Consider the following 26,435-nt stretch of genomic DNA (forward strand, 5'->3'; position numbering starts at 1 on the left):
GCCCCATGTGAAAGGCCCTGCGTCAGTCTTCCGCCTGCTGTGAGGCAGGCGTGAGATATTGACGAATTTGTGTCGTAGAAGTGGTGCAGTGAAATTTTATAGATTTCACTGCGTCACTTTTACGACCCTTTCTTGAGCCGGAACGCCCCCCTGCATACATTATATTTGGCGCAGGTATAATGTGGCACAGGGGTTTACAAAGTGACGCATCTACCTAGATGCGTCACTTTGTAAATATGGTGCAACAAGGCACATTTTTACGCTGCTGGTGCGTCACAAAAAGAGACTCACCGGCGGCGTAAAAGTGACGCACAGCCTCATAAATGAGCCCCTTAGTATTTGAAGGCATCCGGGTGATGGTGCACTTTTTGCAAGTGTTCACACTCACACCAGCTAGCAATATATAACAATGCCACAGAATGTGCCGCATAATTCGGTCAAAACTGATGCATAATTGTGTCCTCTATTGCCACATAATTCTTTCGGTGGTGCGCTACATACAAAGCCAGCCGCCTGTCGCATATATGTTTCCCTGCAAACTTACAAATGAACAGAGTAATGGCGCACAACCATCAGATCTCCGCCCAGGGGCACCCTCAAAACACACTATCTAACTCAACGAGACGCCATATTCTCGCACAGACACACAACATGCGCTCATTTGTATACCCTGACTGCCACGGGCCCTGATACAAACAAGTTCAACGGTAGGGGCGGACAAAAAACCCCTTTGGCGGGAATTAATTTCAGTGAGCGATGACGCATGCTCCGGGAGGCACCAGCTCTTCAGTCACAAAAATTGGATCTCAACTCCAGGGCCGACTTCGAAGAGTCATTATTTATTCTTTTTTTTGCTGACACGACACGAATTGCCCCGTTAGTTTTCCCCTCACACCCGCTGGCGCTTCATACATCACGTCCCACCGACTGAGCAGAAAAACAACAAGCAGGGGAGCAGGTGGCGACCAAACAGCAACCGAGCGGCGGAACCGCTGTGACACGGCGCAATAAAAAGATCTAAACAAATACAATATAATGGAGTATCAATTTTAGCCACTTATAGAAATGATGTGCCTGCCAGCTCCCCCGACTAGGCCCAGCATGTCCACAGGGTGGCAAACGAGCTTTGTGTTATGTATCCAGATATATATATTTATTATTTTAAATCTAATTTGCTTGCCATGGAGCCACGTCTCGGCCGCCCTTGAGGCCACTGATCTTTATGACTATTTATTTCTGCAACATTTATTCAATTAGGGGCTCTGCGGCAGATGTTCGGATATAGAAAAGAAACAGCAATATCACAAATCACTTAAAACATATAAAAACGGATATCATTAAGAATATAAAGAGATTAAAATGTAGGCCAAAATAAAATTAGCGAACAAAGCCGGAGGGTGCAACGACTGTCTATACAATGCAATTAACGGAGAATGTTAATTTATGCAAAAACCTGAAATGAAATAAAATATGGTACCAGTCACTAAGGAAAACATACTTGCTGCTAAAAATTACAAAATACTTGGGGCCTCATTTATGAGAAATGACGCGTCGCTGTGTGAAAGCAGCGATGTGTCACTTCTCAGTACGCACTCCTTGCGTCATGATTGATGCGTCATATTTATAATATGACGCATCATGGCGCAAGGAGTTACAGATACGTCAGTATTTCTGACGTATCTGTAGGCGCAAAAGTGATGCATTGCTGGAGTGTGTCACAAAAGTGACGCAACTCCAGCAATGAGTACTTGCACATGGGCAAGTCCCATGTTGTTAGTGCCTGCATCAGTCTTACGCCTGCCATGAAGCAGGCATAAGATTTTGACGCATTAGCGGCCAAGAAATGGCGCAATGAAATCCTATAGATTTCACTGCGTCACTTCCATGACCCCTTTCTTGCGTCAATACGCCCCCCTTGCATACATTATACCTGGCGCAGGTATAATGTGGTGCAGGGGTTTACAAAGTAGCGCATCTACCTAGATGCGTCACTTTGTAAATATGGCGCAACAAGGCGCATTTTTTACGCCACTGGTGCGTCACAAAAAGTGACGCACTGGCGGCGTAAAAGTGACGCACGGCCTCATAAATGAGGCCCCTATGACGTACAAATACGGCAAACTGAAGGGCATACAGATCTTACAACCCCGTCACTGTCATTCAGATAGTCGAGTTTTCACCAACATTCTGCAAATCTCTCAAAGAAGCAACCAAAACAGAACTGAAAGATACCAGGAGCCATTGTTTGGGGCCGGAAGTAAAAGGTGGGTATTTACCCCCACATGATGTGTGTGAGGGCACGCTTCATTGTATCCTTAAGCCAAATATATATCCTGAACAATCAGTAACGGTGATTACTTTGTAACAGAATAAGTGCCAGGGCCCTCGTCAGGAGGCCACTGGAATTGCACCACCCATTGCCCCCTGACAGTGCTGCCAATGACAGTCCCAACACAGCTACTAACCATCACAATCCTACAAGTGCGACAATTCAGACAATTCCAGACCCCAAAAGCTATAGGAATGGCTGGGGTGGCAGGCATTTATCATTTTTAATATATATTTAATTAATTGATAAACAACTGTTGTTGAGCTCATCTCTGAATAAGACACAGAGCGCCACCATGTGGCAGACAGACATATGTGCTGGTGTTGAGAATTAACAGGGGGTGCTGAGCACCGGCAACCACTGGCTTAAATTAAGCACTGAATTTGGGCCAGGTAGATCTAAGAAGTGGGGAAGGTTTATACAGAGAACTGATAGAGCTTCAGCTGTAGTAGTACAAGCTACCCTCACTTACAGAACAGGAACAGTGCAAACAGCAGTAGTGCAACTTCCCTCACACACAGTACATCACAAACAGAAATAGTGCAAAGTTCCCTCACACACAGAACAGCAAAACAGCAGTAGTGTAAGCTTCACTAACATTAAAAAGAAGAAGCAGTACAAGCTTCCCTGACACACAGATCAGGAGCAAAGTGCGTTGAATGCTTTTCCAACATGCAGTCAAAGGGTATAATAGGAGCATCAGCTGTGCAGCTTCACTCACGCTCAGCACAGGCACAGTTCAATCAGCAGCAGTGCAGCTTCAATCATAATCAGCACAGGTACAAGCAAGCTTATCTTCACCAGGGCTGTGGATACTACCATCTTAAAATCGTGAATGAATGCATCTGTAGCCTCCACTTAGGGCTACTACTGGGCCAACTATAAGTGGGTCTCCTGCTGGCACCCAGAAAGAGTCAGCTCATGATGCTTTGGACACTACTATTGATTTTTATGTTTTTCCACATATAAAGGCTAAAGACTGTTATATAGAGAAAGATGTAATGATTGGGGAGAGGATCTAGCCTTACGGCTAGAGCGGTCGACCTCAAGGCTGGGGAACCGGGTTCGAGTCTTGGCAACGACTTTCAACATCCTGTGATTCTGGGCAAATCACTTAATCTCCCCGTGCCTTACAAAAATGAATCCGTTCTTCTGTAACGAAACTGGTACTCATGTAAAGCGGTCTGATACCTGATGTATCGGTTCCAGTTCGAGCTAGATAAGACTCTAAATATTGCAGGTCTTGCCAAGAACCTACGAGATGGGTCATGGAATGAATACATAGACCAGGGCAAAATAGTACTCCTTCAGGAGACCTGGTCTCTAGAAACTCCGCATAGACTAGGCTATAAAACATACAGCATAAATGCCAGTCAGAGTGGTAGAGGCAGGCCATTTGGAGGGCTGGTAATATGGACAAGCATTACACTAGAAGTATAAGTAACCCCTGTATATATTGACTCCCTAGATATATTAGGAGTACAAATAATGACTTTAGAAAAAAGGGCTATTTATCTACTTAATGTCTATAATAGACCAAATAGCCTTGGCAAAGAATCTCTAGTAATAGAACAACTGGGTACGTTCCTTGACTCAATCAAGCCCAGGTCAAGTATAATCTGTGGTGGGGATTTTAATTGTAAATATGAACCCATGGTGGGAATGAATGACCTCTTTGAAGATCAAGAAACGGCATATAGAATTCCCAGCCTTGATTCTTCTAGAGTAGTAAAATGTACGGTCGCGGCAGCCCAAATTATGAAAGTAATGGTGGGACACGAGTTACGGGCGTGTAATGGGCGCCTTCCGTCAGATAGACCTAGCGGTCCAACATTCTGTAGAGGCAGCATATATAGTCAGATAGATTATATTATAGCTTCTATGAATCTGTGGCACATTACCATAGATTTAAAAATTGGCAATAGAATAGAGAGCGACCATTACCCTCTAGAACTTCTACTAGAAAGCCATCCTTTTAAATCCACTGAGGTATTGGTGGAGGGGAATACCCAATGAATTGGTGAATTAAGAATAAGCAATAATAGGCGTGCACTGAAATGGCCCTACATATTGACTAAAGACACCACAATGATAAATATATATAATACTTTCTCCAAAACAGTTAGCTCATTTTATGAATTAGGAAAAGGGGATGATGATGTGCTAATACTGCATCATACATTGGTAGAAGCCCTCCATCCATTGCTGACAAAGTTATATAAAAAGGATGATGGAGGCAGTAGTAATCTAAATAAGATGGCCAACCCTTGGTTTAATAAAGAATGTAGAAGAGCAAAGTTGGAGCTAATTCAGACAATTAAAACAAAGAGCCATATAGAAATTAGCACAAGTAGGCACAAATATAAAAGGCTATTAGTAGAATCAAAAAAAGCCTGGGACAACGATACATGGACTGATTTAATCATTGCTGCTAAATCTAAAGACCAGGTAGCCTTTTGGAGCCTATTCGCAAAGGGCAGTAGGTATGGGAAAAGCCCTAAGGACTTTTTCCTTGATGAGAAAACCTGGGTTGACCATTTTTCTAACCTCTACGAAGAAAACAGCAATGACACACCTGCCACAAGGAATGTCACAGAAGAAGAAATATCTACAGACACAGAATTGCTCTTTAGTTTAGATGAGTCAAAAAAAGCAATAGCAACTATTAAGCCAGGGAAGGCGCCAGGCCCGGATAAGTTTCCAGGTGACCTGTTAAAACACGACCTAGAAGTTTGGAGCCCTTATGTTAATTTCTTATGCAACTCAATAGCGGCTGGGACGCCGATCCCCGACACATGATAAGGGGCAGAGATTGTGACCATTTTTAAAAAAGGAGACCGCCACAACCCAGCCAATTATCGCCCTATCAGTTTAATTGATATTTTTAAAAAAGTATATGCTCGGCACATTTTAAATAGATTATTAGAGTGGATGGATGAGGAGGACATTTTAACAAAGTATCAAGCAGGGTTCAGACCAAAAACAAGTACTGTTGATCAAGTTTTTAGGTTCTTGTGCATTTATTGGAAATATCTAGTGTTTAGGGAGGGCAGCCTATATATAGCTTTTATAGACTTAAGAGCTGCATTCAACCTAGTTCCCCGATCCCAATTATGGGCTACACTAAAGGAAATCGGGGTACCATCAGAATTACTTAGGCAACTAATTAGGCTACACACAGGGAACTATGCAATGGTATGATGGGAACCAAAGGTAGAATTAACTAAACCAATCCCGGTGAGAAGAGGAGTTAGACAGGGGTGCGTACTGGCACCAACCCTCTTCTCACTTTACGTTAACGATATCCCCAAGTTCCTTTTAAATTGTAAGCATGACTCTCCACACCTTGGGGATGAAGCGGTTCCGGCTCTATTATTTGCCGATGATACCATTTTAATTTCACAAACCCCCAAGGGATTACAATGTTTGGTGGATGCTTTTAATAGCTACTGTATACATAAAGGTCTTGAAATAAACCCATCTAAAACTAAATATATGGCTCTGAACCCCCACAAGTCTTTTAAAAAAAACTTATTTTAAATAACCAGCAACTAGAATACGTTGAAAGTTTTAATTATCTGGGAATTACTCTGGAAAGCAAAATGGCTTGGAAGGGACAATTAGAAAAAAGCAGGATAACGCTACTCCAGAGCTCGATCCCCATATTAAAGAAGCATAAAGCTCGTACTTCAAAGGCTGTTTCACCAGCTTTGGAAGTATGTAAATTTAAAGCCCAATCGGCAGCACTTTATGGGGCCGAGATTTGGGGATCTCACTGTAAAAAGAACTTCGAGCGGGAGGAAAATAAATACTTTAGACCATTGTTAAAACTTCCAGATAGGACAACTTTGTTGCCAGTAATTATGGAGTTGAATATTAAACGCACAGATCACTGTGCTGTACTAAGACCACTATTGTTTTAGATAAGGATCTGGGTGACCCTAGAACTAATCCACTATAAAGGTGGCCTGGAGGATATTACAAAGGTGAACAGACCAAGAGATATCCCATGGCTGAAACATGTAATGTTCTGGATGCAAAAATTAGGCTTGTCCCACTATTGGAGCGACCCTCAAAAAAACTTACGCCACCTTGTAAAAAGAATCTAAAATTGACTTATTGGAGTTATATAGCTAACCATTTGCTAAACAGTGCCACATGGGTTCTCTAACTGTGAGGTTCTTAGCGTTTAAAGATGTTGCTATTCTAGAACCTTTTTTAGATGAGATAGAACCACCACTAGCAAAATCGCTATTTTTACAATTCGGGTACGGAATTTTGCAAATAGGTGCTAATACATCTAGCTGGAACAGAGAGAATGGAAAAAAAGGGAAGTGATCTTTGCCCCCTATGCATAAAGCCGGCAAGGGAAAATGATGCGCACATATTATTTTTCTGCGCAGCATATATTACTGAGAGGAAACGTTGGATTAAACCCCTTTGCAGACTCTTAGGCACCAGGAGTTGTAGTAATGCTTTACGTATTTTAAGAACTGACTCTTCGCAAAAAATAGTTTTTGCTGTAAGTAGATTCTTATTTAATGTATTTTTGACAAGGAAGAGAAGGGGGTTAAAGCTATAAAAGGAAAACAAGGAAAATTATTGCTTTACAGTTCATAACATAGGCCAAGATAAGCATTTGCACTTTCAAATGGTTAAGATTGTATGACTCGGCCTTCCTACTTTTTTGCACATTTTTAATGATGCGAAGGTTTTTTAATTTTGTAAATAGATAGCCAGCATGTTTTTTAATGTTATTTATGGACCAGATAGGTTTTATGGCGAAGCTGAGGTTGTGTATTTTAAATCTTATTGTTGAAATCAAGATTGATGCCCCGTCCCTTGTGTCCTACCCGCCTTTGATCATATATGAAATTATGGAGGAAATATTGAAAATGTAATGTTTTTTATCAAATTGTATCTTTTATGGTTATATGTTGACCGAAATAAAGATTAAATGAAAACTCTAAAAAAAAAATGTACATGAGGAGAATATAGTTCTCCACACAAATAAAACGGCTTCTGAAGACCGATTACAGCATCAATTGTTCAGCAAATTAATGTCTTCACAATTCAATTCAATAGTTTAATTGTTTCAGTTAGTTAAAGCCATCACAATATTTTAATTACAAATGCAATCTATAAATAGAATAAAAATAGGTTAAAAGAAATGTCTTTACAATATATCTCCCTGCAGAGTCTATGGGTCTTCCATTACATCCTGATATCCAAAATATTATTTAACAGGACTAGAAGGATCTGGGAAAAAAACCTGAGTGTCAAGATATTGGCATACACAGGATCTGCTTCTAAATTGCAACCAAATGTTCTTGAGTCCTGAAGATCAGTTCTCGCTTGCCATGTGCAGCAAAATGATCTGTTATTCCCTCCGAAGAATCTTCTCCTTCACACTTTATTGATAAAAGTGTTGAGTTGACATTGCACGTCAACATATGACCATGTACTTTAAAACAAGAGCTCAAACCTACCAGGCTTATCAGCACACTTATTGATGAAGTATTTCCAATATTTGATTACTGCTTTAGAAGAAGGTTCCAACAGTTCTTCTAGTTTGAAAACAGCTTAAATAACTCATTATATGTATCTCTAGCTACATTAAAGCTTCTGATCTTAGCATAGTAACTTCGGTGGCCTCCGGGAGAAATTATTAGCTCTGATCATGTAAGGGAGACGATGGCATTGCGGAAAATCTTTTACTGGGATTTCCTTTTGAGGGACAAAGCCTGTTTGCTCTCCACTAGAGAAGCACGCTAAAAGGGCTGCAGGGACAGGAAATTGATCTCCCACTTTAATATTCATCTTCACTTCTGATCCTGGCTCAGCTGTCTCTAAAATATTCACCTCTAAAGCTGTATATACGAGGCGTCCACTAGCTAGAGGAAGGGGAAGAGGAAAAACTCCTGGAACCAAGCCCAAGTGATGCTGAAGTACACTATCTTCAGAAGTTCAGCCTTCCTCACTATACAATTCCTCCTCCAAATCAGGTGCCGGGGAGACAAAAACATTTCTTCAAAATTTGCAATTCATACATTTCAGACAGGTGGGTATTGGAAATAGTAACGAAAGAATGTACAATATATTATTTTCCAGAGGCTCCCCCTCCCATGTTTGGTTCAACTCCTCTTTCTAAAAACCTCACAAAGAGATCCTGACCAGAGCATGAAAACCCACAGGAAAGTCTGTGATATGTTCTGTTCCAGCAGATGAAAGAGGCTAGGATGTTTATTCCCTTCTGTTTCTTGTCCCCAAAACATCAGGAGACTATCGACTATAGATTTAAGAAACATCAATATATATTTGAAAAATATGCATTTTCAAATGGAAACTGTGCAAGAGACAATTACAGCTATATCTCCAAGAGACTTTATGACTGCTGTAGACCTGCAGGATGGTCACTTCCACATACCCATTAGAGAATGTCATCAAACGTATCTCAAGTTTGTTGTTGACAACAATATTAGCAATTTTTTGTCCTTTCCTTCAGTCTGAAGTTGTCTCAAGAGTCTTCGCAACGGTCCTCACTCCCTTGATTACAGCCCTTCATCGGAAGGAAATACAAGTCCATCCACATCTGAATGGGTAGTTCATTCATTCCGCAACATAAGAGGAAACAGGACGACCGACACACTCAAAGGGTATGCATGCTCCTAGAGGACACAAAGGTTGGTTAATACATTGGGAAAAGTCCCATCTTTAACCAGCCCAAAACATCAAGTCCATAAAGGGGCTTTTCAACACATCCCTTGGGAAGGTTTCACTTTCTCTCTATCGGATAAGCCCTGGACCCCCTTCTTGACTCTGTTGGAAGCTCAGTCATCCTCAGCCTAGTCATAGTCTTAGGTGCAGGGAGACATGGCCTCCACTGCTGACGTAGTCCCTTAGGCCTGAAGCCGCATGAAGTCTCTAGTACACCATATCCATCTTCATTGGAATTTGACTGCTGGAGATCCAAAAAAGTAATTTTGACAACAACAATGTTATGCAGAATGCTACAATGGTGGCTGCTTTCACAGACTCTCTCCAGAAGAACAGACCTATCTCCACCAACTTCCCTTATAATAACAACGGATAATTAGAACATGGAATTTGGTGGTGAAAGACTGCATAAATCACAAAGTGGGGTGAAAGTTCATTCTCTGATGGAAGTAGTTTCCAAATTCTGTCTCTGGGCAGAGAAACATCTTCACGCAACAACAATCTCTTATATTCCTGGGAAGGTCAATGTGACAGCAGATCTTTTTACCAGGGTGTTTCCAACATCAATAAACTATTCATCGAAGGAAGAAATCATCGAGATGGTCTGTGTGAAGTTCATGAAACCCATAGTGGATTGGTATGACAATTCCTGGGACTCTGAGCTACTGACTCATTTTACCAGGGACACAGATTCCCAAGATATGGCATACTATGCTCTGTCAACACCTTGGCCGCAGGGTCTCTTTTAAGCCTCTCCTCCCTTTCCCTTAATAATGAAAGCACTGCTGAACGTTTGCAGAATAACGGCTCAAATTATTGCAATAGAGGCAACAGAGTGTACATTTAGGGCGGATTTTTCCTCACCATCCATCATCGTTCAGGTGACCAATCCTCCCTCTCGCAACAGTGAGCGGACTTAAATTGACGGCTAGGCTTCTGAGGGGCTGGAGCTTTGCATCATAGGCTCTCCGAGCAGGTAGACTTAGCAATTCACCAGGCTCGCTATCCCTCCATGTTGGATGCTTATAATAAACATTGGGCTTCCCTTGGATGTTGGTGCTCTTCTAGAGAATTCAAATCTCTCTCTTCTCTTGTGATCCACATCCTTTATGGAATTCCTTAGAAAGGGTTATCTTCTGGGTCTTGCTATCCCCACTCTTCGGTGTTGGCTGCGTTCAGGATTCCTTGGAAGAGCCTAGGTTCCTATCTAGGTTAGCTCCTTGCTTACTAAGGAGATTTGAGCAACCTTATCTTAAAATTTGAGATCTATTATCTCTCTAGGACCTTCCTGTAGCCCTGAAAGCTTCACTATCAGCTCCTTTTGAGCATTTAGAGGAGTCTTCTAATAAAAACCTTACCACTGAAGTAGTATTTCTGATTACTATAACAACTGCTCGGAGATTGGGTAAAATTAGTGCTATTCTTTCCTCTGGACTCTATCTACATTTTCTTTTTGAGGAACTTGCACTTTGGCTTTTTTAATCTTTTTTACCCTCAGTTACTTCTAAGTTCCACCTTATCCAAGTTATTCCTTCTTTATTTCAACCTCTCTTCTCCTTCCTCTGGGGACATTTTTTTTAAAGAGACCAGCTATAGAGAGAGCAGTTAGAATAGACTTACAGAAATCTCAACATTTTGTACATCAGATTTTCTTTTTGTCTCTTTTGGTCTTGGATGGCAGGGCCTTAATCTTTCAGTTGCTAATCTTAGTCATTGGATGCCCCTAGCAATATGTAACTTACAAATCATCCGGCCTTCCCATTCTCTCAAATATAGGTGGCCATCTAACAGGAGGAATTTAACCATCATAGGTGCTATATAATATGTAGGTAGAGCAGCAACTTGGCATACAGCGATAATGCTGGCAAAACTTTACAGTTTGCACATTCCCAGTTCACGTAAAGATTTTTGTTCTACAATCCTAAATACTGTAACTAAAAATGTATGATATGGATCGAGAAAGGAAAAACAAATTAGTTTTGCACTCTTCAATTGATTGTAGCACCATAGGTCAGTGTCAAACACATTACTTGCTACAACCTCAAGAGATAAGGAAGTGGGACAATGCGGTAAACTTCAGATTACTTCCCAGTAATCTTTTTTATACCGAGTGCTACTCTCTCGTGTCCCAGTCGTATTCCCCGCCCTCCTCTCCCTGAGAGGGTAAACAACCTTTACAACGCAACTTTTACCACGCAGTGCCTTTACAACGCAACTTTTACAACGCAAACCATTACAACGCATTGCGCTGGGGGGCGCTCTAGGATAGGGGATAGGTTTAATGTACTATCCAACACCTTCCCTACTATCCACGGGGACTGGAGTTGGAATAGTAAATTAAACAATTCACTAGCCAGCGCCTAAAAGCACTATGCGTTGTAATGGTATGCGTTGTAAAAACTGCGTTGTAAAAGCATGCGATGTAAAAGCATGCGTTGTAATGTCATACATCCCCTGAGAGTGGTGGCATTGATTGAATTCTACTTGTAACATACAGTACTTCCTGTTTCCTCCCAGGAGTTCATGTTGTGTTCTTCCAAAGGGAGGTGGTTAACTACTTTATAATACTTGTTTAATCTGTCGGCGGAGAACAGAGCAAACCAAGGGGAGATAGCCTTTACAATGAAACTGTTACAACGCATGCCTTTACATCGCATGTCGTTGCAACGCAAAAGGTGTGAAGCAGTGGGTAGAAGGTGTTGGATTTAACTCCAACACCTACCCTACTGTTGTACACACTGGAGTTGGAATAGAAAATTTATCTTTTCCAACTTCCAGCAACCCCGACAGAAAGTCGGAGTCAAAGTTTGCGTTGCAATGGCATGCGATGTAATAGCATGCATTGTAACGGCACCTATTCAAATCAAGAGATAAAGACTGGGAGATGGAAAGAGTTAGACTGAGTGTAACGACAATTACCATTAAGTAATCTGAAAAAAACCCTATTTGCCCTACCAGAGCTCAACAAGACGATATCAATCGAAGGAGTGAAACAAAATACAGAGAACTTAACATTTCACATCAGCCAGTTTCCAAAAATGACATGATTTAATGTGGTCCTGAGGCACCATGTCTTGCCTATAAAAAAACTCACTAAATTAGTAAAACGAAATAGTGCAGCACAAGCAGGACTGCAAGCTTCCCTCACACACAGAACAGGTACCATAATCGCAGCACCAGTTAAGGTGACTTACAAAGATGGAGCGGGTACTGTGGTATCTGCAGTAGGGTAGATCTCACTCGGAAGAAGTACAAATAGCTTAGCAGTAGAGATGTTTACCTTACACACAACATGGACTGCCAGCAGCAATGTAAGCCTCCATTACACACAGAACCTGTACAGAATGGTCAGAAGCAGTGCAAGCTTCTCACACACACAAAAGAGCTATAGCACACTTAGCGGTGTAAGCTTCCTTCACACTCAGAGTAGCGTCAGCACAGGGAGACGTAGTGAAAGTCAACAAAGCAAATACTGAATATGGGCAGCAGTGCAAGCTTCCCTCACACTCAGGGCAGCATCAGCAGAGGCAGAAGCAGGACAAGCAAACAGATCAGATACTGAACATAGGCAGCAGTGCAAGCTTCCCTGGCACTCAGAGCAGCGTCAGCAGAGGCAGAAGCAGTGCAAGAAAACAAAGCAGATACTGAAAATGGGAAACAGTGCAAGCTTCCCTCACACTCAAAGCAGCATCTGCACAGGCAGAAGCAATGCAAGCAAACAGATCAGATACTAAATATGGGTAGCAGACAAATTTCCAGCACAACAGAAAGGTACCGCCAATTCTGGAAGTTAACGTTTGCTCACACACATAATAGATGCAGCACTGGCGATATCAGTACAAGCATCCCTCACACACTGAGCAAGTGCAGCACAGTTAGCAGCAGTGCAAGCATCCTTCATACCTAGAACAATTACAGCCCAGGCAGTAGTAAAGCAAGTTCCCTACACACATAGAAGGGGTAAAGCACTCAGCTGCGGCCCCCCCATTAGGGCAGAGGAGCACTGCCCCCTCTGCCACCACCTTCAAATAAAGCAACAATTAAACTGGTTTAAAACCTGTTTTATTATCGTTTTATTGTAATCACCCTGGACCCACCCCAGGACTCTTAAGAGTCTTGGGGGAAGATCCAGGGGATGACACTGTGGTGGGCACTCCCTTCTCTGCGCATGAGGGTTTGGCCAGCCTGAGATGGCCGGCCAAACACTCATGCGAAGTTAAGCTCTGTCCAGCTCCAGCTGCGGTGCTGGGGCTGGAGAAAGTAGGCATAGGCCCCCAGACTTCCTGGGAGTGCAAAGTCCTAGCTCTAAGGCCAATCCTCACGCTTCTTTCATGCAGCGATTGGCCACAGTGCATTCTGAGAGCCTGTGCCCAGAAGACGGAAGAGTGTGATTCAGAGGACAATGGCGGTGAGCAGGTAAGGTTTTTTTAAATGTATTATTTTGTCCCCTGACCTCCCCCCCCCCCCGGCCCGCATCACCACTTCGGCAGGGGTCGGGCCGCTACTGATAGCACATGCAGAAGTGCACGTTTTCCTTACCCTTAGAGCTTGGGATGTGCAGGTAGTGCCAGTGCAAGCTTCATTTGCACACAGAACAGTTACAGCACTGCGAGCAGCGATGCAAATGTCCCTCACACACAGAACCAATGCAGCACTGTCAGCACCAATGCAAGCTTCTGCAACACAAATAATGGGTGTTAGCTTCAAAGGGAGCTGTGCAAGGATCCCTCACACTCCATGCCTCAATGCAAATTCCCCTCAAACATTCACGATTCCCTCACATACAGAACAAGTACAGCTTCTGCAGCACCAGTGCAAGTGTCCATCACACACAGAACAGCTACAGCATCTGCAGCACCAGTGTTGCAAAGTCATCCTGTGCCATCTGCACGGGTAACATCCTTTACCACGCGGATTTTACTCCGCAGTACCCTTTCAACGCGTCTTTTACAACGCAAGTCGTAACCACGACTTGCACTTGAGGGCGCTACAGGACAAGGAATAATTTCATTTACTATCCAACACCTTCCCTACTGTACGTAGGCTGGTGTTGGAATAGTAAATTAAAAAATTCCTAAGTCCGCACCCCTACAACGCAAGTGGTGGTAACGACTTGCGTTGTAAAAAACGTGTTGTAACGGTACGCGTGGTAAAACCATGCGTCGTACCGTCGTACATCCCATCTGCACCCCCAAATTTTACTGACTGGTACTGGTAGGAACTGACTCTGACTGACCCTGGGCTCTGCCTAACCCGGTCCAGGGCCAGTGCTATGCTGATGGACACACATTTAGATTACAATGAAAACACCTACATACACTAGGGTACACTATGGTATGGTGGAGTACCCCTGTAATTGGGATGATCTACCCCATAGAGCCCTAGTAATTATTTGGGCAGGTGGATTGAAACTACTTATCAGTCCCTAGTATAAATAGGGCATGGCAGTTTAGAAGCCAGTAGATGTTTCTGCACTTGCATGTGTGCACTGCTGAAGCCTGAGGTATTTAGTGGCTCTGTGTGGCAGGACTGCTTTTAAAAAGTAAATTGTGCCCAAATTCGACTTTTGTGTTTGGGGCACTTAAAAATGGATAACTCACAATGTATTGGCATATTAGGAACCCCCAGGGTCTCCCCTAGGTGTCCTAGGGGTGGGAGGGTCAGGTATTTATAAGGTGGACCCTTATAAAATGAGTTGTATATGCCCTGGGTTAAGTGAAATTTCACATTGAACACCCCACATTGTGATAAAGTGCTGCCCAAATTCGACTTTGATCCTAGGAGCACTGTGGAGGGAGGGCCTACAATATTTTAACATATTAAGAACCCCTTAAGTGTCACTTAGGTGTTCCTGGGGTGGGGGTCCAGTAGATATATGTAGCATATGTATAGAATATGTTTTTATAAGCCCTGGTGCTGGAAAAATGGCCCAAGTCAGTTTTGCCTTTGCAAATCCCATGCTACATAGGTTAACCTGGCAAGAGGTTATTAACTAATAATTCCTGATAGGAGACTGATAGAACTTCAATTCAAAGACTTCCCAGATGGTAGTCATAAATCCAACAATATGATATTGTTTAATTTCTCCTAAAATGTACAAACAAGAAGTTATAAGTTGTTCTTGGTTGTAGGTCCAGATTCAGCCTTCCAGTGGTCTGTCCTTATTGGTCAGAGTTACGTGGATGAGCCTGGCTGTTTTGAAGAGGTGATAAAGAGCCCCTGGGTTAAGCAGCTCTGCTGGGAGGGCAGTGTGTGGCTACACAGGAATGCCAGAGCAGGGGGAGGAGTCGTAAACCATGATCTTCAGAGGAAAGGAGAGGCCTCAGTGTCATTTACAACTCTACTCGTTTGACCCCAAGCTAGAGCTAGGCTTATGGAAGGAATGAGCAGATGCAGGGGGGAGACGTTATGGAAAGTAGCCATCCAATGGGTGTGTTTAGTCAGCTCTTACCTCCCTTCTGAAAAATCAGCCATTATGAATTTGGAGGATTGGGAGTACTCTGGGACAAAATAATTCCACACTCTACCGGATGTGGTCATATCCTGGGGGAGGTTGCCCTGCTCCCATTGGTCAGGAGTGACCTCCTGCTTGGCCCAGAGAACTTGGAATAAGTATCTGAGAGGGGCAGAGTCACTCAGAACTGCTGCTTGAAACTTAAGAGAATCAGAAGGGTCTGCGCTGAAGATTTCTGTTGTGCATGTCCAAAGACCAGGACCTTGAGATTGCGCCTTTTTTGCATCATTTGAAACTACAGCCCTGTGGATCAAACCTGCTTCAAAAGTATTAAAGAGTGGACTCCCTGCCAGCTACGGGTTAACAGAGCTCACCTGGACATCACCACAAAGAGTCTCCTGCCTGGAGTACTACCAGTGGATTTGTCAGGGTTTTGTTCAAGTGTATTGCGGAATTGAAGTCTCACACTTTCAAGGACCCACTTAGAGATTCCAAAACCTTGGATTGTGTGTTGGATACTTTGGGACCCGCAAGCAGAACTTCAGGAAGGAGTTCTAACTAGACCCAGCCTGCTGGAGCAGGCCACACCAGAGTGGTGATAAATTCTCCAGAACAATTGCAGAACATGACTATGTCCCTGTCAGACCAAATGAAATTACTAAAAGGGGCACTGTTGGTTTCTAAGCACTAAAAAGTGACTAATCTTTAAAAAAAATCATATCTCTGGTTCCCTACAGTTCATTCTTTTCGTTTTGATGTCATTTAAAAGATAAAAATATTTACTCTTTTTATAAATTGGTGTTGGATTTTTATTTCATTTTGTGTCTTAATTATTTACTAAATTGTTGTTTTAAATGCTTTACATACCTGTCTTTGAAGTTAAGCCTGCCTGCTCGCAGCCACGTTACCAAGGATGGAGCATGGGAATCGTTTTCTAAGACCTATTCTGCACCCTATACTGTGTTATTGGCATTATTGCTAGTGGCAGACCTACATTTGCCTCTACCAATAATCCACTTTCCAATAACCAGTGCAAGAGTCCGTCACACACAGAACAGGTACAGCATCCGCAGCATCAGTGGAAGGGTTAATCACACACAGAAGAGTTACAGCATTGGCAGCACCCATGCAGGAGTCTGTCACACCCAGAGGTACAGAATACGCAGCACCAATGCGAGTCCGTCACACATAGAACAGGTACAGCGTCCGTAGCACCAGCCGAAGGGTTTGTCACACACAGAGGTACAGAATCCGCAGCACCAGTGCAAGAGTCCGTCACACACAGAACAGGTACAGCATCCGCCGCACCAGTGGAAGGGTTTGTCACACACAGAGGTACAGAATACGCAGCACCAATGCGAGTCCGTCACACATAGAACAGGTACAGCGTCCGTAGCACCAGCGGAAGGGTTTGTCACACACAGAGGTACAGAATCCGCAGCACCAGTGCAAGAGTCCGTCACACACAGAACAGGTACAGCGTCCGTAACACCAGCGGAAGGGTTTGTCACCCACAGAGGTACAGAATCCGCAGCACCAATGCGAGTCCGTCACACATAGAAGAGGTAGAGCATACGCAGCACCAGTGCAACCAAGACTCTGACATACAAAGAAGAGGAACGGCACCCACAGCACCATTGCAAGAATCCGTCACACACAGAACAGCTACAGCATCCGCAGCACCAGTGCAACCAAGAGTCTGACATACAAAGAAGAGGAACCGCATCCACAGCACCATTGCAAGAATCCGTCACACACCGATCAGCTACAGCATCCGCAGCACCAGTGCAAGAGTCTGTCACACACAGGAGAGGTGAGGCAGTGGCTGGACCAATGGAAGCTTCTCTTACCCACAGATCAGATATAGGATGGTCAACAGAAGAGCACACTCCTGTCACACATAGACCAAATATAAATAGGGAGTGTAAGCTTCCTTCACAACAGATGTCAGAGAGACAGCACACAGTGCAACTTATGTCATGCACAACAGACATAAAACAGGCATCTGTGGAGTAAGGTTCCCTCACAAAAAAAGATACTTTGCAGCACACACAGTAGTTCCACTTGCATCCCCAGAGCCACACAGAATAGAACAAACACAGTGCTTATAGCATCACCGCCAGCTTCTTTGACGCATGGAACAGACACGGTGCTGCAGCATCAGGGATGTTTTCAGTGTTAGAAAGAGGTATACGAAAACCTATAGATGAGCAGAGTTTGGAGAGGAATTACAAGGAAAGTGTGTGTGAGGTCAAACTAACTGCAAGTTAGGCCAATAACTTTATTGAGGAATCCTAAGGTCAGGACTGGAAACAAAAACTATGACAGGAAGGTATTCAACCTGTCATAGAGCAGTAAAGGTCGACATGTTTCAGCCTCATGCCCTTTGTGGAGGTGTGGCGGCTTTCTTCAGGACCAAAGTGAGACACATAGTATGGCTCATATTAAAAACATACTAAATCATAAAGTAGATTTTTGATGGTATACAAAACCGGTGCTTGGGGTGAACTGTCACTCGGTCAGAGATCCACTGGTAGGTGTACTACCTGAAAGAAAGACATTTGGCAAGATATCATGCATATTTAAACAATGCACTCACTCCAAAGATTCAACATGGTAGTCTTAATGATTGTTGTGGATACAGTTTTGGATGCGGAATTGTTATCCATCACACTCAATAGCATGTGAGAACATTATAACATCTGTATACAGTGACCAGGTTCACAAAGCGAGGTTACCCTATGATGAAGCATGCCAGCTTCTGGTGGGCGAGGGAAACCGTCCTCAAAAAGGGACACATCAGCACTTCTCCATATCACTCAGACCCAGGGGCATTATTTGTGGTTTTTGATTATGATAAAAGGGGAGTCGTCCTCTGCTGGTCAATATATCTCGTCAGGCCCTCTTTTGTGCGATAGCAGTACAAGCAGCACCAGTGCCAGCATCTCTCACACGTAGAACAGGTACAGCTCTCCCAGCACCAGTGCCAGATTCTTTCACACATGGAACAGGTACAGCACAAGCAGCACCAGAGCCAGTTTCTCTCACACATGGAAAAAGAAAAGCACTCACTGCACCAGTGCCAGCTTCTCTCATACACAGACAAGGGAAAGCACTCACTGCACCAGTGCCAGCTTCTTTCACTCATGGAAAAGGAGAAGCACTCACTGCACCAGTGCCAACTTCTCTCACTCATGGAAAAGGAGAAGCACTCACTGAACCAGTGCCAACTTCTCTCACTCATGGAAAAGGAAAGCACTCACTGCACCAGTGCCAGCTTCTTTCACTCATGGAAAAGGAGAAGCACTCACTGAACCAGTGCCAACTTCTCTCACTCATGGAAAAGGAGAAGCACTCACTGCACCAGTGCCAACTTCTCTCACTCATGGAAAAGGAGAAGCACTCACTGCACCAGTGCCAACTTCTCTCACTCATGGAAAAGGAAAGCACTCACTGCACCAGTGCCAGCTTCTTTCACTCATGGAAAAGGAGAAGCACTCACTGAACCAGTGCCAACTTCTCTCACTCATGGAAAAGGAAAAGCACTCACTGCACCAGAGCCAGCTTCTTTCACTCATGGAAAAGGAAAAGCACTCACTGCACCAGTGCCAACTTCTCTCAGTCATGGAAAAGGAAAAGCACTCACTGCACCAGTGCCAACTTCTCACACTCATGGAAAAGGAAAAGCACTCACTGCACCAGTGCCAACTTCTCTCACTCGTGGAAAAGGGGAAGCACTCACTGCACCAGTGCCAACTTCTCTCACTCATGGAAAAGGAAAAGCACTCACTGCACCAGTGCCAACTTCTCTCACTCATGAAAAAGGAGAAGCACTCACTGCACCAGTGCCAACTTCTATCACTCATGGAAAAGGAGAAGCACTCACTGCACCAGTGCCAACTTCTCTCACTCATGGAAAAGGAGGATCACTCACTGCACCAGTGCCAGCTTCTCTCACTCATGGAAAAGGAGTAGCACTCACTGCACCAGTGCCAACTTCTCTCACTCATGGAAAAGGAAAAGCACTCACTGCACCAGTGCCAGGTTCTCTCAATCAAGGAAAAGGAAAAGCACTCACTGCCCCAGTGCCAGCTTCTTTCACTCATGGAAAAGGAAAAGCACTCACTGCACCAGTGCCAGCTTCTCTCACTCATGGAAAAGGAAAAGCACTCACTGCACCAGTGCCAGCTTCTTTCACTCATGGAAAAGGAAAAGCACTCACTGAACCAGTGCCAGCTTCTTTCACTCATGGAGAAGGAAAAGCACTCACTGCACCAGTGCCAGCTTCATTCACTCATGGAAAAGGAAAAGCACTCACTGCACCAGAGCCAGCTTCACTCACTCATGGAAAAGGAAAAGCACTCACTGCACCAGTGCCAGCTTCTCTCACACACAGACAAGGAAAAGCACTCACTGCACTAGTGCCAGCTTCTCTCACTCATGGAAAAGGAAAAGCACTCACTGCACCAGAGCCATCTTCACTCACTCATGGAAAAGGAAAAGCACTCACTGCACCAGTGCCAGCTTCTCTCACTCATTGAAAAGGAAAAGCACTTGCTGCACCAGTGCCAGCTTCTTTCACTCATGAAAAAGGAAAAGCACTCACTGCACCAGTGCCAGCTTCACTCACTCATGGAAAAGGAAAAGCACTTACTGCACCAGTGCCAGCTTCACTCACTCATGGAAAAGGAAAAGCACTCACTGCACTAGTGCCAGCTTCTCTCACTCATGGAAAAGGAAAAGCACTCACTGCACCAGAGCCATCTTCACTCACTCATGGAAAAGGAAAAGCACTCACTGCACCAGTGCCAGCTTCTCTCACTCATTGAAAAGGAAAAGCACTTGCTGCACCAGTGCCAGCTTCTTTCACTCATGAAAAAGGAAAAGCACTCACTGCACCAGTGCCAGCTTCACTCACTCATGGAAAAGGAAAAGCACTTACTGCACCAGTGCCAGCTTCACTCACTCATGGAAAAGGAAAAGCACTCACTGCACCAGAGCCAGCTTCACTCACTCATGGAAAAGGAAAAGCACTCACTGCACCAGTGCCAGCTTCTCTCACTCATGGAAAAGGAAAAGCACTCACTGCACCAGTGCCAGCTTCTCTCACTCATTGAAAAGGAAAAGCACTTGCTGCACCAGTGCCAGCTTCTTTCACTCATGAAAAAGGAAAAGCACTCACTGCACCAGTGCCAGCTTCACTCACTCATGGAAAAGGAAAAGCACTTACTGCACCAGTGCCAGCTTCACTCACTCATGGAAAAGGAAAAGCACTCACTGCACTAGTGCCAGCTTCTCTCACTCATGGAAAAGGAAAAGCACTCACTGCACCAGAGCCATCTTCACTCACTCATGGAAAAGGAAAAGCACTCACTGCACCAGTGCCAGCTTCTCTCACTCATTGAAAAGGAAAAGCACTTGCTGCACCAGTGCCAGCTTCTTTCACTCATGAAAAAGGAAAAGCACTCACTGCACCAGTGCCAGCTTCACTCACTCATGGAAAAGGAAAAGCACTTACTGCACCAGTGCCAGCTTCACTCACTCATGGAAAAGGAAAAGCACTCACTGCACTAGTGCCAGCTTCTCTCACTCATGGAAAAGGAAAAGCACTCACTGCACCAGAGCCATCTTCACTCACTCATGGAAAAGGAAAAGCACTCACTGCACCAGTGCCAGCTTCTCTCACTCATTGAAAAGGAAAAGCACTTGCTGCACCAGTGCCAGCTTCTTTCACTCATGAAAAAGGAAAAGCACTCACTGCACCAGTGCCAGCTTCACTCACTCATGGAAAAGGAAAAGCACTTACTGCACCAGTGCCAGCTTCACTCACTCATGGAAAAGGAAAAGCACTCACTGCACCAGAGCCAGCTTCACTCACTCATGGAAAAGGAAAAGCACTCACTGCACCAGTGCCAGCTTCTCTCACTCATGGAAAAGGAAAAGCACTCACTGCACCAGCGCCAGCTTCTCTCACTCAAGGAAAAGGAAAATCACTCACTGCACCAGTGCCAGCTTCTCTCACTCATGGAAAAGGAAAATCACTCACTGCACCAATGAATGCTTCTCTGACACCCAGAAGAGTTCCAGCACTGCAGCCAAGGCCGGCCTTGGGCATGGGCGAGCTGGACCCAGGCCCGGGGCGCCAATATTCCGAGGGGCCCAATAGGGAGCCCTCTCACTTAATATCATGCGAAGAGCAGCTCGTGGATCCCACATGGTCTCAATCAGGTCCCGTCAAAGACTTTGTAGTCAGACCTTAAAGTACCTCATCTAATTGTTAGCACCCCATTACCCCCAGCCTTCCTCCATCTTCCTCACACCTCCTCTTGTCACACTGCACCCCGCCCCCAGAACAAACACAAAATGTTCTTTCCCCCCAGGGCTCTGACCACTCAAGCTGATTTAGGACCGGCCCAGCATGCAGCACCAGTGCAAGCTTCTCTCACACACGGAACAGCTACAGCACTCGCAGCACATGTCACAGCTGATCTCACACAGAGGACACTGCACAGCCAGGCACTGCACAGGAGGGCAGCGGCGCGAGCCCACCTCACACACCGAAAGCAGTGCAAGCTTCACTCACACAGAGGACACATACAGCACTGCCCCAGCTCCCCTCACACCGAGGGCACTGCACAGCCAGCGCAATGCCACCCCCTCTCGTCCCCCGGACAGGCACTGCACAGGAGGGCGGCAGTACGAGCCCACCTCACGCACCGACAGCAGTGCAAGCTTCTCTCACACATGGACCACGTACAGCACTGGCAGCACGTCCCAGCTCCTCTCACACATAGAGGACACTGCACAGCCAGCACCAGTGCCACCCTCTCTCGCCACCTGGACAGGCACTGCACAGGAGGTCAGCGGTGCGAGCCCACCTCACGCACCGACAGCAGCGCAAGCTTCTCTCACACATGGACCACATACACCACTGGCAGCACGTCCCAGCTCCTCTCACACATAGAGGACACTGCACAGCCAGCACCAGTGCCACCCTCTCTCGTCCCCTGGACAGGCACTGCACTGGGGGGCAGCGGCGCAAGCCCACCTCACACACCGACAGCAGTGCAAGCTTCCCTCACACATGGACCACGTACAGCACTGGCAGCAGGTCCCAGCTCCTCTCACACATAGAGGTCACTGCACAGCCAGCACCAGTGCCACCCTCTCTCGCCCCCTGGACAGGCACTGCACTGGGGGGCATCAGCGCAAGCCCACCTCACACACCGACAGCCGCGCAAGCTTCCCTGGGCTGCAGAGCTCCCTCCGCCTCCCCCATACCTGTACTTCATGCCGGTGGCCCGGCCGGTGGACTCGCGCAGGATGATGGGCCCCCGGTGGTAGGCCAGGTGGTGGTTGAGGTTGCGCGTCACCACGGCCACGGTGCGGTACTTGGGGTGTCCGCCGCCCCCGCCGCCGCCCCCACCGCTGCCGTTCTGGTTGGCCGCCGGTCGGTTGCCGCACAGCCGGTCGTCGCTGTTGCGGCTCCGCATGGTCTGCTCGGTGCAGGCGATGGACACCTGCATCGCGGCATAGGGTGCGCTCGCAGGGTAGCCGGAATTATATAGGGTGCTCTGGCGGGATCGTCAGGAATGTATAAGGGGTGCTCGAGGGTCCGCTAGGAATTGTATGCCACTATTATTGGGATACGGGATTTTATAAGGCACGGTTGTAAAACAGTCGGTGGGGCTGCGGGATAGTCCAGATTGTAGCAGTAGGGGCTGTTTTGGGGTGCTGGGGAAACGGGTGATGCTGCACCGGTACCAGCGGAGCCTGGCCGCCCACCTGCAGCCCCGGGTCACCGAGGGATGCTCCGCGAGAAGAGGGAGGAAGGAAGGGGGCTCTCTCGGAAGCAAGGAAGGGGCTCTGTCGTGAAGGGGGTGTCTGGAGAGAAGCGAGAAGAGGGCTCTATCGCGAAGATAACTCTGTCGTGGGGGAAGGGGGGTCTGTCGGGTAGAGGCGGGATCTATCGTGAGAAGGGACAGGGGCTGTCTGTTGAAGGTAGACAGGCTCTGTCGTGGAGAGAAGTGGCTCTGTCGCGGAGAGGAGTGGCTCTGTCGTGAGAAGGGACAGGGGCTCTCTCTTGAAGGTAGATGGGCTCTGTCGCGGAGAAGAGAAGGGGCTCTGTCGCGGAGAGGTGGGTGCTCAGTCTCAAAAAATGGGGCTCGTTGGAGAAGAGAGAGCTCTTTTGAGGGGAGAGGGGTGCGCTGTTGCCAAAGGAGAGGGGTCTTTTTCTCGTAGACGTGGCGAGAAGAGGGGGCTTCGTAGTAAAGGATTGGTCACGAAAAGAGGGCTCCGTCTCGCAGGTAGACGGGGGTCTCACGCGTGGAGGGTCTGGACAGAAGTGCCTCTCGTTGAGAGACAGCGGGCACTGCAGCAACGACGAGGGGTCTCAGCCGCAGCGAGAGGGGGTGCCAGGAGACGGGTGACTCAGGCGCCACGGAACGGTGCGGGCAGGGATGCCAGAAACGGGGGGTTGCCAATGAGGCTCAGCCGTCAAATAGGGGGGCTGCTAGGTAAATTTGGGGGTGCAGCGCCTGAGACGGGGTCTGTCAGGGAGACGAGGGGTCCGCTAGGGAAATGGGGGTCTCGGCCGGCTGAAAGGGGCTCATCCGCTGAGGCGAGGGTCTCCGCTGCAGAGCGCGCGCTCTCGCATCCCCCCCTGGTCCAGCGCCTCCGCCGCGGCATCATTAGCATGAGGCCCCTCCCCGTCCCATCCGCGGACCCCCAGCAAACCTCTGAGGGCGGGGCGTCGGCCCATCGCCCCTCGCGTCAGCGGGTGACACCACTGCTCTTTTATATTACTGTGTGCATGTGTTTTATAGCGCCAATCACGCCGCGCAGAGGAGGCGCCATCACCTGCTGCAGCCAAGCACGGGCGTGAGACGCAGAGCGACTGGTGGTTAACCGGGCACCTGTGCCCTTCCTCTTTCTCTCTGCCCCTGCTCTTCTCCTTATCCTCTGGTTATTCCTGTTCGTCCCTTTACACCTGCCTCTCCCCTAGTCATCCTCTCTCAAGGCGAGTCATCACCACCTGTCGTCCAGGTCATCCATATGGCAAACGCATTCATCTGTGCTCTGGGCATCACCATACCCAACAAAGTAGTATCTCAATATCCAAGTGGAGCCGAACCCCTACAAGCCACCAAGACATCCACTGGAGAAAGCTCCACAATGGGTTCCATGATTCTCCTGATGAAGGACGTTTGAACTTTTAACTGCATCTCAGCAAGAGCACGCCAAATTGATCACCATCAAGTCGGTGAACTGTCACTCTACTAACATGAAGCAGAGGGATCTGGATTTCGTCAGCACAGTGTTTGTGTCCAGAGGTGTTCTGGATAAACTATGGATGAGTGTCAAGACGCCTGGGTGCTCCCAGCTGCACCTGTCCACAGCTGTCCTGAGGACTGCCTCTCGAGGCTATGAGTGTGTTGTTTTAGTTATTTTCATTCATTCCCACATGTTGGACTTTGTTTTGTTGTTCAATAAAGTTTGGGAGGAGTGATGTGTCCTGCTGGGAAAGTTCTAGTGTCTCAGCAGGTACTAGTTTTACCAGCCACTCCTTCGAGAGCTGGCCAGACACACACCCCACATCCATCCACCTCAGGAGTCATCAGATGACAAGTGATAAATCATAATCCAGTGAGGGCATAAAAAGAAAAGCACTTTAAAGCTATCCACACAACTAACACTCCTGTAATTCACAGAGGGCTGTTCTTACAGCTACTAATGGGACAGGACTCATGGTGCATTCAAAAGCGGGGAGTGCTTTGGCCTATTGCCCTGGTGACAGGGAATCTGTGGAGAACTTTGGGTTGACATGCAGCTCACTTTCACTTTACAGTTACTCTTTAGTCCCAGTTGTTTAATTTTATTACCCCCCATCTCTGGGTTCTGGGTCACAGTACATGTGTGCCTGTCATAAGGTGACCAGATGTCCCGGATTTGCCCGGACAGACCTGCTTTTTCAATAACTGCCCCGGCGTCATGACACTTATTGCAAAAATAAATAAATGTCCCTGTTTTGATAGACAGTCAAGTGAGCATGCACATTTACCACTATGCTATGACACTTCACCTTCACACCGTCCCTCTCCTGAAACCAGGAACAGTTTTGTTTGAAAGAGTCCCCCACTGTGCTGCCTGACTTAATTCAGGCAGCAAGGCAGGATTTAATGGGCGGTAAATAAACCCCTGCAGAGCACATCAACCAAGGCCAGAATTGCAAAGCTCCCCTTGCAACACATTCCAACTTGGCCAAGGAAGTCTTTTATTTTCATGCTACAGAGGTGTGTGCGCTCACACGTCTGTAGCATGAAAATTTAAGACTTGCTCTGCCATGCTGTGGTGTGTTCCATATGGCTGTCCTGAACATTCATACATATATATAGACACACACACACACACACACACATATATATATTTACTTAAAAAACAAAGGTTACAAGGACGTTATAGTTAGGAAATAGAATTTAAAAAAAACCAGACATTCACAGAAAAAAACAAAGGTTTCAGGGACGTTATAGTTAGGCTGAGATTTCACTCATACATAACCAGTGAAATTTGTCAGTAATAGTTACCTGAGCTAACTATAACTTACGCATCTGTAATGCACGGCTTATGACCTCACATATTGCATCACTCATGTCATGGTCAGTAACAACACTTCTGACATTGTAAATGACATCACTGATGGCCTCATCTAGTGAATGTAAGTGTTTTTAAAAGATTATGGGTGCTAAACATACATACTAACATACATACTAACATACTACAAAAGTTGGATAAGTATGCTAGTTGTACTACTAATGAGTGATACTGTCTCTAACATGTGTGATCTGAGTGGGAGTGCAACAGTATCAGCGTGTGAGTAGCCGTATTGGTGTGAGCGTGCATGCATGAGTGACTGTATGGGTGATTGAGTAGATTTCT

General features: G+C 46.0%; 1 protein-coding gene across 1 annotated transcript in view; it reads right to left on the reverse strand.

The window, feature by feature from the left end:
- Positions 1–23,487, reverse strand: part of LOC144798548 (voltage-gated potassium channel subunit beta-3-like) — a 202,731-nt gene extending 179,244 nt beyond the window's left edge. Inside the window, exon 1 of the mRNA XM_078669482.1 lies at positions 22,782–23,487. Within this exon, the coding sequence (XP_078525608.1) occupies positions 22,782–23,026 (245 nt within the window). The 5' untranslated portion in view covers positions 23,027–23,487. The remainder of the gene's footprint in view (positions 1–22,781) is intronic.
- Between the last annotated feature and the right edge of the window lie 2,948 nt (positions 23,488–26,435).

The sequence above is a fragment of the Lissotriton helveticus genome, chromosome 12, assembly GCF_964261635.1.
Source record: "Lissotriton helveticus chromosome 12, aLisHel1.1, whole genome shotgun sequence".
Taxonomy (NCBI): domain Eukaryota; kingdom Metazoa; phylum Chordata; class Amphibia; order Caudata; family Salamandridae; genus Lissotriton; species Lissotriton helveticus.